The sequence below is a fragment of the Dipteris shenzhenensis genome, chromosome 24 (genome assembly GCF_047967505.1).
Source record: "Dipteris shenzhenensis isolate YYH24624 ecotype China chromosome 24, Dip_SZ_1.0, whole genome shotgun sequence".
NCBI lineage: Eukaryota > Viridiplantae > Streptophyta > Polypodiopsida > Gleicheniales > Dipteridaceae > Dipteris > Dipteris shenzhenensis.
This window is the reverse complement of record NC_141619.1, coordinates 45,122,044-45,138,262: the sequence shown is the minus strand read 5'-3', so window position 1 is coordinate 45,138,262 and position 16,219 is coordinate 45,122,044. Positions and strand designations below refer to the sequence as shown.

The 16,219-nt window shown below is 42.1% G+C and overlaps 1 protein-coding gene across 3 annotated transcripts; it reads left to right on the top strand.

Annotated features, from left to right (window-relative positions):
• Positions 1-6,681: 6,681 nt before the first annotated feature.
• Positions 6,682-15,218, top strand: LOC147886659 (ARF guanine-nucleotide exchange factor GNOM-like). Of its 3 annotated transcripts, none has more exons than XM_087395032.1 (3): positions 6,682-8,070; positions 8,258-11,946; positions 15,114-15,218. In XM_087395032.1, the coding sequence occupies exons 1-3, from the start codon at positions 7,387-7,389 to the stop codon at positions 15,127-15,129; spliced, it is 4,389 nt and encodes a 1,462-aa protein (XP_087251158.1). In that variant the 5' UTR covers positions 6,682-7,386; the 3' UTR covers positions 15,130-15,218. The 3 variants fall into 3 exon arrangements, with proteins under 3 accessions (XP_087251158.1, XP_087251157.1, XP_087251159.1); XM_087395031.1 differs by lacking the exon at positions 15,114-15,218 and adding an exon at positions 12,151-12,200; XM_087395033.1 differs by lacking the exon at positions 15,114-15,218 and having other exon boundaries at positions 8,258-12,090.
• Positions 15,219-16,219: the final 1,001 nt, after the last annotated feature.

Here is a 16,219-nt window from a genome sequence, read left to right as displayed (position 1 = left end):
ATGGTGATGGATCAGTGGGATAACACTATGGTGACGACCTGTGGGAATAGGGAATGTCTACGAACACGAATTTTGCCGACTTATGGTGGGTGATTTTTGAGTTTTTGTTCTAGCTCTGAGAGTTTGAGGGTGTATGCACTACCTAAACTACCTACACTAAACAAAAAAGAACAAAAAACATCAACTTTTGGTGCATGAATGGGAAATTTCTACAAGTTGGGCAGCCCTCCCTCAAGAACCATTTCGGAATCGAGCTTCCATCTTCATTTTATGGTGTTCTTGGTGGAGTTTGCTATCACACACACCTTAACAATCTTCTAAACTACCTTCCTATCACTTCAAACACTAACAAACATAAAAAACAAGCTTTCCATGATAAAAATTGATTTCAAATGATTGACAGTTTTCCACCTTTTTCCCGTCCACACACACACTTCTTCACTCATTCCTCTCCTACAACTCCACGATTAGAGCCCCAAGTTAAGCTTGAAACAATGAGCGATGGGTAGATGATGAGAAAAGGCAAATGCAATGCAGCCCCTTTTAGAAGATCCTTATCCCCATCGGTAAGCTTGATGTTAGCTTCAATATGTTCCACTGTCAGCTAGGATGCAAAGCTGGAATCCAAAGGTTTGCCCAAATTTTGAAACCTTTGTGAAGAGTGAGCCCTCACCAAATCATGGGTTCCAAAGGGGTCATCTCATGGAAGGCGAGACTCCACCATATGCTCTAATGCAAACTGAAATCACCTCTTACGCCATGTCAGCCTTTCCATTTTAGGAGGTCAATGCTTCTTTCCATGCGGTGACCTGGCCGGCATCTGCAGAGGGAACCTTGGGACAAGTTGATCATACCAAAACAGCCCCTCCTAGGACCCCACCCCTCTTCCTTTACAGATTTTTATGAAATGTTCAACTAGATCTATCCAAGATGAATTTCCATTAAAGAGACGAGGAAGAAATTTTGAGATGAGGGTCCCGTTTTGCCAAGCCGAATGTTTGGAAGCCCTAAACTGCCTTCAAGCTTTGTGGCCTTGAGAGGTTCCCATGGGATATGGTGCATTTTCCTTCATCCACCTAGCTTAGCCCACATGAAGGCTACAATCATAATTAATTAAACATTTGAGCTTCTCATGGTCTATGCTCACAACTTTCTTTTCTTAACCTTAATGAAAAGGCCATTTAAGAATTTCATCAAAGGTTTATTGCAAAGGAGCATAGTTAAAGTTTTGTTTGATGACTCTTGAGTAGTTAAGCAATCCCCAAACACATTTATAGGCTATAATCGTAATTAATTAAACACTTGACAGTCTCATTGTCTATGCTTGCAACTTTATTGTCTTAACCGTAAATGAAAAGGCCATTTAAGAATTTCACTAAAGGTTTATCGCAATGGAGCATAGTTAAAGTTTTGTTTGGTGATCCCTGAGTAGTTAAGTAACCCCCAAACACATTTATGGGAAATTGTCCAATTCACACATAACTAATAGGACATGAATAGATATTCATCAAATCATAAATGTCATTTACTGAATCAAATATGAATGATCTCTAACATGTGGATAGAAGGACAATAGGCCAATACATCACATTATCAAATATCAAGATTGGAATCATTTGCAAAAACCCAAATGCCCTTCATCTAGGGGTACTTGTAAACAAATATGTTTAGCCATGCTACCTTTCGCCCTTTGTGCATACTTTTCCAATGTCTACATTTCACACATCCCACAAGTGCAATGATGCTTGCAACTGCCTCTTGACCATAGGAGCCACTAAGAAAAGAGCCAACCAAAGGTTAGTGTATGTTAACTGTCTTGACCATAGGAGTCACTATGAAACAAGTCCACAATGATTTCAGAACTTCCATTGATCTTAAGAAAAAGGTCGAATGCCTTGTACAATATGCTACATCGTCATCTCTTTGATAACCATGTTCTTTGATCTAAATGCATCTATTCCACCTTTTATTTATTCAACAACGATGTCCTACCTTGATTCTTAGAGTTATGTCACCTACATTGAGAAGGTTCCATTGTGACCCACAAGGATAATTTCATGCCGTGCCACCCTAAGAATATGACAAGAAATTTTCAACACAAAAGTTTATATAGCTTTCAAAAGCAAGAAGAGGTAAGAATAGCCATCTTCTTTGTAATAGACAACATGAGAACTTTGAATATAAAAGCCTTTAGCATTCAAATGCATTTTTGAAGGCATCAAGGTAAGAATAGCAACCTTGTTTGCAATAGAATAACAAGGACAGAGAGAGAGAGAGAGAGAGAGAGAGAGAGAGAGAGAGAGAGAGAGTAGCTTGTAGATATTGGAATTTATAGAGGGGCACAATGCTTGTAGATTGTGGAGATTATGACAGAAGATTGTATACTTTACAATGCATAGAGATCAAGATCGAGGAGAGATCTCAGAGAGACGTAGTTTGGGTTGGGTGGCCTATTAAAAACTACATAATTAAGACTCATTAAATATAAGTGGGTGAATTATGTATAATTTTCGATGAAGATGACATGGATTTTACATTTTTACTTCAAAGAGTAATTTGAGTTAAGGTGGCTTAATTGTGTAGAATTTTGAATGGATTAGATGTGCATAAAAAATATGTAAAGGTAACCTTTTGGGGCTTCCCAATGGGCTTGGGCCCAAAACTACATCATCGATGCATGTGCTCAAAAGTAAATATCCCCATTGCTTTTTATTGTAATCTCTATATTGACAGAGCACTTGCTCTTACTTTTTTTTCCAAAAAATGTCAACCTATATAAAAGGGGGAGGTCAAAACCCCCAAAAAAACCAAGCACTTGGTCTTAGAACATGCTCTTTTGTATGTAATTATGCAGATCATGAATCTATACAATGAAGCATGCATGCTACATGGGACCTATAAGTAATTCCTTTATTTGTAGCTATCCACAAAGTGTTGCACATGAATTAAGTAGCTTAAATTAGATTTAGTAACCCCTTCTTGTGTTTAGGACTAGTTGATTCCTCAATGCTCATGTATTATGGTGGCTAGATGTTGTATATCTAGCTTACTTGGAGGTCATTGCATTAACAAGGAAGGGCTTGGAAATATTAATAGAGAATAAAAAAGGTTACTATAATTGCCACAACTTTGGGAACATCTTCATTCCAAAATTCTTCCTTTTAAGAAATCCTTATGCTTCACATTTTCATTTAGCCTAATAGATGTGATTTTTTTAAAAATAAAAATTTTGTAGAAGAAAAAATTGAATAAAATGTTTCATTCAAATCCTTAACTTGTTCTTACCTACTTGATAAACAAAGGCTCGCATTGTGTAATAGAAAGAGCTTACGTGAAATAATAATCGCAAAATGAGAATTTCAAAGAAAATAGTATTTACAGGCAAAAGCTATTTCACCAGACAATAACTTGGCACATAAATCTAAAAAGGTTGCATAGAAAATTTGTAAAAGGATTGCATACATAATCTCTTTTGTTGTTACTTAAACAAAATTAGTACTTCAAAATTAATCATATGGATGGAGCTATTAATTAAAGTTCTTGTAGAGAACAAAGAAGAATGATATTTTAATAAGGACAACGAGAGTTTTGCCATCATGAAACCAAAGAGGTCATGATAACACAAATATCAATAAGGTAACGACGTGAAAACCAATGCAACAAAAGGAATGAAACGAGCAAACATCAAGTAATAAAAACTAATGATAGATCAAATAGCTACATGTTTGGGGGCTTAGCTACATGCACCCATAAAAGGTTAAGGATGCTTGCTTTAGATGGAGAGCATGTCCTCTGTTTTGACCATGAACTCTCTGGAGAGCCCAACAATGGCTCTCCATTCCTTCCAATCACTTGCACTTGTAATAAATGCTAACCTAAGTTGCAAGTCGAATCAAATGAGGCACTTAATGAATTCACAAGGATAATATTAATCATTAATGAATTCACATGGCTATGGCTATGGCACTTAATGAATTCACAATGATAGTAGGGAAGATTATGCCCCAATGTGAACATCCAAGGCTGCTTATGCTAGGTTATTCTATGGTGGTCTTGCCTGTGGTAACGAAGCAATGACCAACAAATGTTCAAAAATGCAATGTAATGGTTAATGTTCTTTCTATAGCTTGATGCTAACATGTAATGCTAACAATTAGCTATTATTTGGAGACTTACCTCCCCTACATTTGTAAACTAGCACAATTAGCATGTAGCTGCATGTCTTAAGGTTACACATGCAAAGTGCAAGCCCCATTTGACCTCAAATCTTTGTGCAAGACCCTTTGAGAAAGCAAGTTTGTATTTAACTTAGGTTTGATGTGGCCTTATGTTTGAGTTGTAGTTTTCCTTGCCATGTGCTTGTCAAGGGGTTGTGCTTGGGGTTATTGGAAGAGTACAATATGTTTTTGTAGTCAAATGTCAGTAGGAGTCTAGGCTAAGCCTCAACAAAGGAAGCCTTCCAATGCTAGTTATGACTCATTCATCTCTTTATGGAAGCTCTCTCTAGTATGTGGTGGCAAGCGTATGTAGGTGTCTTATTATCGATATTTTCAAGGATCTTCTTGATAGTTTCTTGATGACCCGAATTTCATTCTCTCACACTTGCCCTAATTGGCTATCTATCCATCAAAGTCCATGTATACAAATAAAAATTTATTTTAGATATGAGGTTTAGTCACACTCTGCTAAGCCAACTGTAAAATGCGAAGATGAAGAATAAGCTTTTCACACAATCGCACATAGCAAGTACCATCAAGGAAGGTATGGGAGAGGGGCACATAGTAGGAGCAATTCAAGTATTAACATGAAGGTAGGCCAAGCTTTGAGACCCATCTTATTATGGCATTGATCAACCTAGCCATTCCAACTAGATCCATTTAATAGGTCCCCCCAATTGAAAAGAATTAAAAAATGTATTAAGTAGTGGAAAAGGTACGAGGGGAGGGGTGGAAAGGCAAGGGGTGGTAATGAGGACATCCCTTTGTTCATGAGGAGAGGTCCCCCTCCACTCTCATTTATGAAAATGACAATTTATAATTCTTACATTCAAAATGTTCCACAATATATTCAGGTAGCCTAGTTGGTAAGACTTGGTGAGTGATAAGTGTAGTTTTATGTGTTCAAGTCCTCCCTTTTCATGAAATTTGAAGCTCTCTCTTTGAACTTGGGATACTCCTCCTTTTCAAATTATTTAAAAATAAAGGCCTTTTCAATTTTCTTTCCCTTAGCTTAAGTTTTTGCATGGAATAATTTGTTGATATTAAGGGACTTTAGAATAGGTAGATGGAAAGTATAGATGAGTAAATTTGTTGATATTAAGGGCCTTCACAATATCAATTATTTAAAAATAAAGGCCTTTTCAATTATCTTTCCCTTAGCTTAAGTTTTTGCATGGAATAATTTGTTGATATTAAGGGCCTTTAGAATAGGTAGATGGAAAATATAGATGAGTAAATTTGTTGATATTAAGGGCCTTCACAATAGGTAGATGGAAAGTATAGATGAGTAAATTAATGGAGGAATTAGGTAAGAGCCATTAGGAGGGTTGAAGTAATAGTGGGTCTACTTGTTATTTGAGCTTGTATGAATTACTAATGCGTAGAAGGCATGGAGGCATTGGGCTCCTGGGACTCCCTGTAGGTATGGGATCATTGGATTCGTTCAGTTTGGGAGTCATCTCCCTCCCAGAGACTGAATTTCCTCATGTGGCGCATCATAGTGGGCAAGCTTTCCACAAAAGATAGGCTCTGCAAATGGAAAAACTTATCTCCTCTCTGCCCCTTTTGCTATGTTGGTCTCGAGAACCCTTTTCACCTTTTTTGGCAATGCATCTTTACTAGGGCTCTATGCAGAAAAATCCGAAGGTGGCTTGCAAGAGCACAAATTTTCGTGCAACCAAAATGGAAAATGGCTCTCCTAGGAGGTAAAAGGTGCCTAAATGACTTACCGGTTGTATTCTGGAGCATTTTGCGAGGCATTGTCATTAGAGACATCTGGAAGTTTCGAAATATTGCAGTATTTCATTACTGCAAACCTCCTCAAGATTTTTTCCTCCAAGTGAACATCATCGATGCATTGGACTATTTCAGTTGGCAACTCCAGGCTTTGATTCTAGCATTTAGAGCTCTTAGGGATGCCATGCAATTTCAGCTATTGAAGTTGGATATGTTTATCCTTTTTTTCTTTAATAAAATTTCCTCTCTCTCTCTCTCGCATTAAAAAAAAATCATGTAGTGGAAGCTTGTTATTTGAGCTTGTATGAATTGCTAATGCCAATCATGTAGTGGAAGTTTAATTGGCCACACATCTCATCAATAACATTGAAAGAGCATGAGCAAGCAAAAGACTAGAGTCAGCCTCCTCAGCTTGTGCAAGCTTTAATTGGCCACACATCTCATCAAGCACATAGTAAGAGCAGGAGCAAGAGTCGGCCACCTACTCCAAGAAACATCATGTGGGAACACCTTCGATAGGGGGGGTCTTCTCTAAATTTTTATAGAGAAACATGTTTGTCGACAATCTCCAAGCTGAGCAATAAGGAATACCAACTTAACTTTCAAGGGCTGAATTTAAATGTAAGTTTTTGATGAATTGTGAGTATAAAAGTTCTTAAAAACTACATAGAAGGGAAATAACAAATGAAATGATATTTCTCTTTAAGCTTTAGAGGCAACAAGAGAAGAGACGAAAGGTCCTCCTTTGTTGCTTTCAACGTTTGTAGAAGAAGAAGAAAAGCTTCAGTGACCCTGCTCTTCTCCTCCCCCCTCGATTTCTGCGAAGAACTTCTTTAGCTTCGCCACAATTTTGCTCAGCAGACCATGAGAATCCAGCAGACTCGGACTTTGACGCAGTAATTCTGGCTTCGCAGTCAGCCGACGCCGTAATTTGAGCGTCTTCCAATCTGTTTTGCCGTAGAAGAAACGGCGAGGGGCAACCGTGAAGGCGTAGATTCCGTCTGTTGCTTCGAAGGAAGGGAGGCACCTTTGGCGTTAAGAGGGAGGTTGCTCGGTTCCCAGATGGATGGATTGAATGCCAACACACAGCGGGAACCAAAGAACCGTGACGACGCTGGCGAGGAGCGCCCGCATTTCCAGATCAGATCGTGCACTTTCTGCCCAGATCGATCGACGAGTCACAGGTAGATGCTCCCTTCCGCTTTGCTAATCGTGATCTCCGGCGGCACTGCCCCATTCTTTGATTCTCAGACATAGGTGGAGAAGCTGCTCCGCAGCCAAAATTGATTGCTAAAGGTAGAAGAAGTGCCGGCCCTCCGCATTTTTTCTTGACTTTGTCGAACCGGTGATCGGTTTGCGAGAAGAGTCTGTTGCAATTGAGCCACGCCAGATCCCTTCTCCGTCGAATTCAAAGAAGAGCTACAGCCCCAAGATGAAGAAGAGGGGCAGTGACAGTGGTGCCCTTGCCTGCATGGTGAATGCGGAAGTGGGGGCTGTGCTTGCAGTGATGAGGCGGAATGCCCGGTGGGCAGGCAGGTACATGGCAGGGGAAGATCAATTGGAGCATTCTCTAGTCTACTCCTTGAAAGCTTTGAGGCGAAGCATTTTCAGCTGGCAGCAACCTTGGAATGAGATAAATCCATCTCTCTACCTCACTCCATTCCTGGATGTGATCCGTTCCGATGAAACCGGCGCTCCCATCACTGGCGTTGCACTCTCAGCCATCTACAAGATTTTGGCTCTGGAAGTCTTCGATCCCAAAACCGCTCACGTATCTGAAGCCATGCATGAGATGGTGGAGGCTGTGACGAGCTGTCGATTTGAGGTCACCGATCCAGCGTCGGAAGAGGTGGTGCTGATGAAAATCTTGCAAGTCCTGACTGCCGGGATGAAGCATCGTGCTTCCAAGGCTCTGAGTGATAGGGACGTCTGCCTTGTTGTCAACACTTGCTTTCGCGTTGTACACCAGGCTGTAACGAAGGGGGAGCTTCTTCAGAGGACAGCACGTCACAGTATGCATGAGATCGTCAGGGCAATATTTGCCCATTTGCCCGATCTGGACCCTTCTCTCAAGTTCTTGCCCAGCAGCGGTTCTGCCCCCGACATCAATGAAAATGTAGGTGGATTTTCTGTAGTGCATTTTTTGAGTCTGTGGAACTTAAAACTTCTGAGGCATCACTTCTGTGTAATTCTGCTATCATAGAGCTTGCAAAGTGTTTGCTTTTGTTATATCTGGGATGTATCATGAGTTATAAGCATGTATACACAGACACGGCACTGCTCTTAGCAATACTGTTTTGCAGGTTGTTTCTGCTACAAGTGTACCCACAGAAGGCCCTGGTTATGCTAACGGTTCTGGTCCTGCCATTAACGGCATTGAGCCTGCTATTGATAGCTCAACCGGGCCAGAGAATCCAGGGGATGTATCTTGGTCTAAGCTGAGTACAGTTGCCTCGAAGGTTTTTAGTGACTCTATGGATGGTAGAAAAGAGAATGGTCGAGCAGGCGAAAGAGAACTTGGGAACAAGATCCACATAATCATAGAACCTTATGGCATTGTCGGCATTGTTGAGATATTTCGTTACCTGTGCTCTCTTTTAAACATTTTAGATTCAGGAATAGTTACTGGACATAATCTTCATGCCATCGATGAAGATGTTCCACTATTTGCCTTGGGATTAATCAATTCTGCAGTCGAATTGGGAGGGCAATCTTTTGGCTATCATCCAGAACTCTTAGCCCTTGTAAAAGATGATCTTTTCCGTTTTCTTATGCAACTGGGGCTGTCTAACACAAATCCACTCATTTTGTCCATGGTCTGCAGCATTGTACTTAATCTTTATCATCACCTTCGGTGCCACTTGAAGCTTCAACTTGAAGCATTTTTCTCCTGTGTTATAATCAGATTAGCGCAGGGAAAATTTGGAGCTACTTATCAGCAACAAGAGGTAGCCATGGAGGCTCTTGTAGATTTCTGCAGGCAACCCACCTTTATGCCTGAGATGTATGCAAACTTTGACTCCGACATTACGTGCAATAATATTTTCGAAGACTTGGGAAACTTGCTTTCTAAAAGTGCTTTCCCTGTGAATTGTCCTTTGTCAGCAATGCACATTCTGGCTCTTGAAGGCCTTATAGCTGTCATTCACAGCATGGCAGACAGGGTGAATTCTATGCCCAAAGTGCCGGAGCCTTGCAGTAATAGTTCAACGCAGGAATATGTGCCCTTCTGGACAACAAGATGTGATAACTACAAGGATCCCAAGTGCTGGGTAGAGTTTGTACAGCGGCAGAAATACATTAAACGCAGGTTAATGATTGGTGCAGATCACTTCAACAGGGACCCGAAAAAGGGCCTTGAGTTTTTACAAGGGATTCGCCTCTTACCAGAGAAACTCGATCCTCAGAGTGTCGCTTGCTTTTTCAGATACACAACAGGATTAGACAAGAGCCTTCTTGGTGATTTTCTTGGTGATCCTGATGAGTTTTGCCTGCAAGTTCTTGAAGAATTTACCAGAACCTTTGACTTTCAGGGCATGAGCTTGGATGCAGCTATGCGCACATTTCTTGAGACCTTTCGTTTGCCTGGGGAGGCACAGAAAATCCACAGGGTTTTGGAATCCTTCGCAGCAAGGTATTACGAACAGTCACCTCAGGTTCTGGCAGACAAGGATGCAGCGTTTTTGCTTGCATATTCGCTTATAATGCTGAATACAGACCAACATAATTTACAGGTAAAGAAGAAAATGACAGAAGAGGATTTTATAAAGAACAACCGCAGTATTAATGGTGGCCAGGATCTTCCACGGGATTTCCTGTCTGATCTTTATCACTCTATAGTGAGGAATGAAATCAAAATGTGTTATGACAATGGAGTAGGAGTTGCTGAGATGACTCCAAGTCGGTGGGTTGGCCTTATCCACAGATCTCAGAAGATTTCACCTTACATAACGTGTGATTCACGACCATACGTGGATCATGACATGTTTGCTATTATCTCAGGGCCAACCATAGCTGCTATTTCTGTGGTATTTGACCATGCAGAGGACGAGGAGGTGTTGAGGACATGTGTTGAGGGCTTCCTTGCAGTGGCAAAGATATCCTCCAGTCATCATTTGGAAGATGTATTAGATGACTTGGTGGTGTCCCTGTGCAAGTTCACAACGTTATTAAACCCAACAGCGTCTGTGGAGGAGCCTGTAATTGCCTTTGGTGATGATACTAAGGCCCGCATGGCTGCAGTCACTGTCTTCAATATCGCCAACAAATTTGGGGACTATATACGCACAAGCTGGAGGAATATCCTAGATTGCATATTGCGCTTGCACAAGCTTGGCCTTTTACCTGCACGTGTTGCAAGTGATGCTGCAGATGATACAGATACCTCGGCTGAAGCAGTGCATGGGAGACCTGTTTCTGGAGGTCCAATGATGGTTACTGTGCCTCCAGCTGGAAACAAGAAGCGGACATCAGGTTTAATGGGCAGATTTAGTCAGCTGTTATATCTTGAATCAGATGAACCAAGATCACAGCCAACGGAACAGCAGCTGGCTGCTCACCAACGCACTTTGCGAACAATAGAAGCTTGCCGCATTGATAGCATCATCACAGAGAGCAAGTTCTTGCAAGCTGAGTCATTGCTGCAACTTGCAAGAGCGCTAGTGTGGGCGGCAGGAAGGCCCCAAAAGGGTGGGGGTTCTCCTGAGGATGAGGATACTGCAGTCTTTTGCCTAGAGTTGTTGATTGCTATAGCTCTGAACAATCGGGATCGGATAATGCTTCTTTGGCAAGGTGTTTATGAGCACATATCAAACATTGTGCAGACGACTGTAATGCCTTGTCTCCTTGTTGAGAAAGCAGTCTTTGGTCTTCTGCGCATTTGTCAGAGATTGCTTCCCTACAAAGAAGATTTAGCTGAAGAACTTCTTCGCTCTTTGCAGCTGATTTTGAAGTTGGATGCTCGGGTAGCTGATGCTTTCTGTGAGAGGATCACACAGGAAGTCATGCAGCTTGTTAAAGCTAATGCTAGGCATATCAAGTCTCCTATGGGGTGGCGGACTGTTTCATCATTGTTGTCCATCACTGCTCGTCACTTGGAGGCCTCAGAGGCTGGTTTCGAAGCATTATCGTTCATCATGGCAGAGGGTGCTCATTTGACGCAAGCAAATTATGCCCTTTGTCTCGATGCTGCACGGGCTTTTGCAGAAGTGTCAACTGGTGGTGTTGACAGATCACTGCGTGCACTGGATCTGATGGCCGAGTCCACAAAATGTCTCATTAGGTGGTCAAATACTTTTACAGAGCCGAGTCTGAACACTGTCACTGAAACAAGAGAGGAGGTTGTGAAGAGTTCACAGGAACTTGGGGAGATGTGGCTTAGATTAGCGCAGGGTTTGAGAAAAGTCTGTGGAGAGCAAAGGGAGGAGGTGAGGAATTATGCTATTCTGTCACTACAGAGAAGCTTGTCTGCTGCAGAAAGTATGCATCTGCCCCCATCTATGTGGGGACAATGCTTTGATCAAGTCGTATTTGTTATGCTTGACGATTTGCTTGAAATTGCTCTTAGGCATTCTCCCAAGGAGTACCGCAATATGGAAAATACACTACATCATGCAATGAAACTGGTATCCAAAACTTTTTTGCAGTTTTTGGATCAACTTTCTTTGCTGCCAGGATTCCGAGCACTGTGGCTTGCTGTGCTTAATCGAATGGAAAGGTATATGAAAGCCAAACTACGTGGAAAGGGGAGCGATAAACTTCAGGAACTTATACCAGAACTGCTCAAGAACATGCTGCTGATAATGAAGGCTAGGGGACTTCTTGTTCCAAGAAGCACCCTTGGTGGTGATAGTTTGTGGGAGCTTACTTGGCATCAAGTGCAGGGTATCTCACCATCCTTTCAGGCAGAGTTGTTTCCCGAGTTGGAGGCTGATGAATCAAAAGAAGTTAGACCTACTGAGGCACAGGCTGACCCAGAATCAAATGTTACTTTGTAAGTGATGTTGCAGTAACCAAATTCTACTTTCAAAACCGATGTTTCTCTTATTCCTTCAGTCTATAAATGTGTAACGGAAAACAGAGACTTTCTGTTGTGAGCCCTCTGTGTGTGTGTGTGTGTGAGAGAGAGAGAGAGAGAGAGAGAGAGAGAGAGAGAGAGAGAGAAGGGAGGGGGGGGGGGGGTTGTAATGTCCTCTAGAAACATGGAAGACTTATATGATGATTGACATCCAACAGGAGTGACTGGAGCTTCTCTAGCAAACCCTACGTTTCCTACGAAACCCCAATCAGTTAAAGGCCAAATGTCTTGCTTGTGCTTTTCTATATCTCCGGGTTTACGTTAATTTGTCAGAAATTAATGTTTAGGAGATTGTAGATTTTTTTGAAACAAAAGGGCAGCTTATACTTAAGTGTAGCTTTGCTTACTTAGTCAATTTTATGTCTATTTTTAGTTCTTTGCTGTGTTGAATGTCTTATACTTTGAAACCAAAAGGGCAGCTTATACTTAAGTGTAGCTTTGCTTGCTTAGTCAATTTTATGTCTATTTTTAGTTCTTTGCTGTGTATATTGTCTCTTGTAAACCCCCTTCTTTCCTTAGTCTCTTTTTCTCTCTGCTCCTCCCTGTCTCTCACATTTCATTTGTATGCATGTATGTGTGTGTGTGTGTGCGCGTGCTCTTCGCCGCATCTGGAATAGTAAGCTCCCTCTCAAGCAGTGGCGTTTCCCATGGCGCTGTTTGGTTGGTGCTTTACAAGTGGGATGTTTGGTTGGCACTTTACGAGTGGGATCTATCTTGGCTGCTCGGCGTATTGGCTCTTCGGCTTGCCCTACTTGTTCTCATCAGCGGGAGACGGTTTTACATTTGTTTTGGACCTGTCCAGAAGCTCCTACCTTTCTTTTCAGATTGATGACAGGTCTTTGAGCTTGTTTTCCCAGTATCTTGTTTGGCAAGCGCTTTTGGTTGTTTGGCAGATATACTCCTATGTCAGATTATGGCAACGTCTTCTCCTAGTGTTGCTTTTGGGCGCTCTGGTCGTTGTATCGTGCTCGTAACATCCGATTGTATGAGTACTCTTTGGTAGATGCATTTCCTTATCTTCGAGCTTCTTTGTTTGGGTTTCTTCAGGATGCTCATGTCCTTGGGCCTTCCTCAGGCCCAGTTAGAAGTTTCTAATTACTGTTTCTAGTTTGAGTAGTAGCTGTTCTGCTTTGAACAGCTATGAATGTACACGGTTTGTTGGTCTCCTTTACTGCTTCTAGTTCTGATTTGTAGCTGGTCCATCATGGGTCAGCTATGAATGTGCATTTTTCATAATGGAAAGTTTCTTTTACAAAAAAAGGAAGAAGCGTGTGTGCGTGTGCATGCGTGTGTGTGAGTTCTTCCGAGCATCGCTACAATAATCATTTTATGATTATCTCCATGCGCGGGATCTAGACTGCTTGTCAGATAATGATATCGTCAGATGTTTGTAGCTGGTTGTCCCATTCTTTGGACTGTTCTTTGTAATATAATGAAACATGGATTCACGCCCAAAAAAACATGTGTGTGTGTGTGTGTGTGTAATATATAAAGATTGTGAGTTATTCCCTCTGTTTAATGCTGTTCCACCACTATGGAATGCACATTCCCAGCTTCTAGCATCCAGGACTTTACTTAAGTTGCTCTACTTCGATTGATGGAATGTGGGTTCTTCTGCAATCCAAATGTGTGTGCCTTTGAACTTGTTTGATTTTGATTTTTTTTTTTTGGAGAGAGAGAGAGAGAGAGAGAGAGAGAGTTTATTAACGTCTACGAAACATTGAAGGGTCAATGAGACTGAAAAAATTAGATATAATGCAAGCCATGGAGTGGAGCCACTAAAAACAGGCAACCATACCCCAAGGCTGGTGTATGAAACTAGAAAATAGATAACACTCAGCTCAGCCAAGAAACAGACGGCCATTGTGGCCAACAACAAAATCAATAAGGCAGATCTTTATGCAGAAGTAAAAGAGTAGGAAACCATAGCAGAAAACAAGAAAATCTTACGATTGCAACAAAACTGCCTTAGCTGTCTTAATGATGAGGAGAGGTACACAGATGTTAGAAGTCGGCCCATGGTAGGGCAGCAGTGGTCGGCTCTAGAGGAGGGCCAGTTGGCCCATGTGGCGCAGGGGACCAGCACCTTGGAGGGCTGCTACCAGCCCCTTATGTAGGGCAGAGGTGGGTCAGCCCACCCTCTTTGCTGGTCGGCTGCCTAGGGCAAGGGGTCGCTAGGGCAAGGGGTCGGCCATGTACCCCCCTGCTGATTGGTTCTTTAGGGGGGGGGGGGGGCTGGGTGCTATTTATAGGCCCCCCCCTCAGCCCTCATTCCTCACTTGCTGGAGCAGTACATCCAGCCCTGTAGTGCATGTTATAGAGCAGGGTTGTGGAGCACACCTGTGTGCATCCTGTGGTTGAGGTTGTTGAGCAGTCTTCTGGAGCTCTCGAGCAGCCTGTTGTGCAGAGGTTTTCCCTCAGTTGTAGCGGAGCTTTCGCCAGAGATCACTTGCAGTTCTCTTGTGTCTCTCTCTCCCTCTCAGGGTGGTGTGAAGCTCTCTCTCTCTCTCTCTCTCTCTCTCTCTCCATTTCTGTTCATTTCCGCCGCACTTCTCACCACAGAAGATGAAAAGATCACATGCCTGAAGAAGGGGATACCACAAGTTGAATGGGATGAAAATGACATCAGCTGTATCACTCAAAAAGGAATACAAGTGCAGGTTTAACTCAGAGAGAGGATAGGAAGGATTAAGATTCTTCGATAGACAAATAAATTGAAGGGTATAAGAATATGGATATTTGAGGAGCTCACTTTGACCTAGCTGAAGCAAAGAAATAGTTAACTCGCTAAAGTGACAGATGCACACAAAGCAGGAAAATGGGTGGTCTACCGAGATGGAGTAGCTTTAATTAGAAATTTCAAAGCTTAACCCAAAGACCCTCAGTCTCAAACCAATGTAATGAAGGCCATCTTATGATAGAATATAGATGTGTGTTACAATGATGTCGAGCTGAGATGCCTTGTGCAATCCTTGACTCTTTGATACTCAGAGATGTAGCTACTTTTTGGTGTGTACTTTGTCTCATAGGCCCTTGAGGCCTTTTGAAGACGTTAATATAACTTTCTTTCTTTCTTTCTCTAGGTACCTCGTCGAGTAAATATGGCTGTGCGCGGAGCCATTCAAGGAAGAAGTTGCCCTTATATGGCTGGTTTATATGCTGCATATACCTTTTTGTGCATGCATCTCTCCAGCTCTTGTGTTGCAAGCATGCCTGTGTAGCATCACCATCTGAAGAGGATTTTAAAGGAGGGGCCTTGCCTCTTGCTCCAAACACTATTGCCTCGTGTCTGTGACCCACCTTGATTGTAGTGCTCTGCTCTTTTTTTTGGGGAACAATCTTTACCATCATGACACCTTTGTCTTGTCTACTTTCATTGTAAGTCCACAGTGATTTAAAAGATGCTCCAAGGTATACATCTCCATCTTGAGAGTGTGAAAAATATCACATTATTTGCATAGAGTAGTATATGATGCGAAGATTGCATATTTCATCACCATTTATTCCAAATGTTCTATGTATAGGCCAAAAAAGGTGGAAGAGTGTGAAGCCTTGCTGGACTCAGATACCATTGTTAGCACTTAGCCCTGGTATGGTCAACTCATAGAGTTGACTTCACTGGTCAACCATATGGTTGAGTTGGGGGCCATATAGGCCACCCCTTTGCATTTTCTCCTTATCCATTTGAGCAGTACTACGTTTTGCTCCAGCTTGTTGTTTGCTTACCGCACTCCACTCTCGTTCCATTGCTTCTTGCACCCAACAGTGGTATCAGAGCTGGTTATTTGATTTTGGCACGTGCATTGCACTTGCTTCCTTCAATCTAGATTTGGAAGTGTGGGCCATCTTCTTCTCCATCTTTCAGCTTCAAGTTCGTACAAGTTTGTCCAAACATTGGTATGTCTGCACTGCACATCGTCAAGCATGAATACGTGGTGTATTTGAATTCTGCGCAAGAACCTGCATGTCGCAACTCTGCCAAACAGCCGTACATCTCCTGCGCCAGTGCCATAATGCCTTCAAAGCATGTCCGTACAGGTTTGCATCTTATTGTCTGTACAGATTTGCAGATCTGTGCATCACTGTACGATTCATTCGTACAACTGCCGTACTGCCGTACGTTTGTTGTATGGCACCTATCCTGTACAAGGCGCCACCAATTCATGCAGTTATTTGTCCAGCCTCCGCA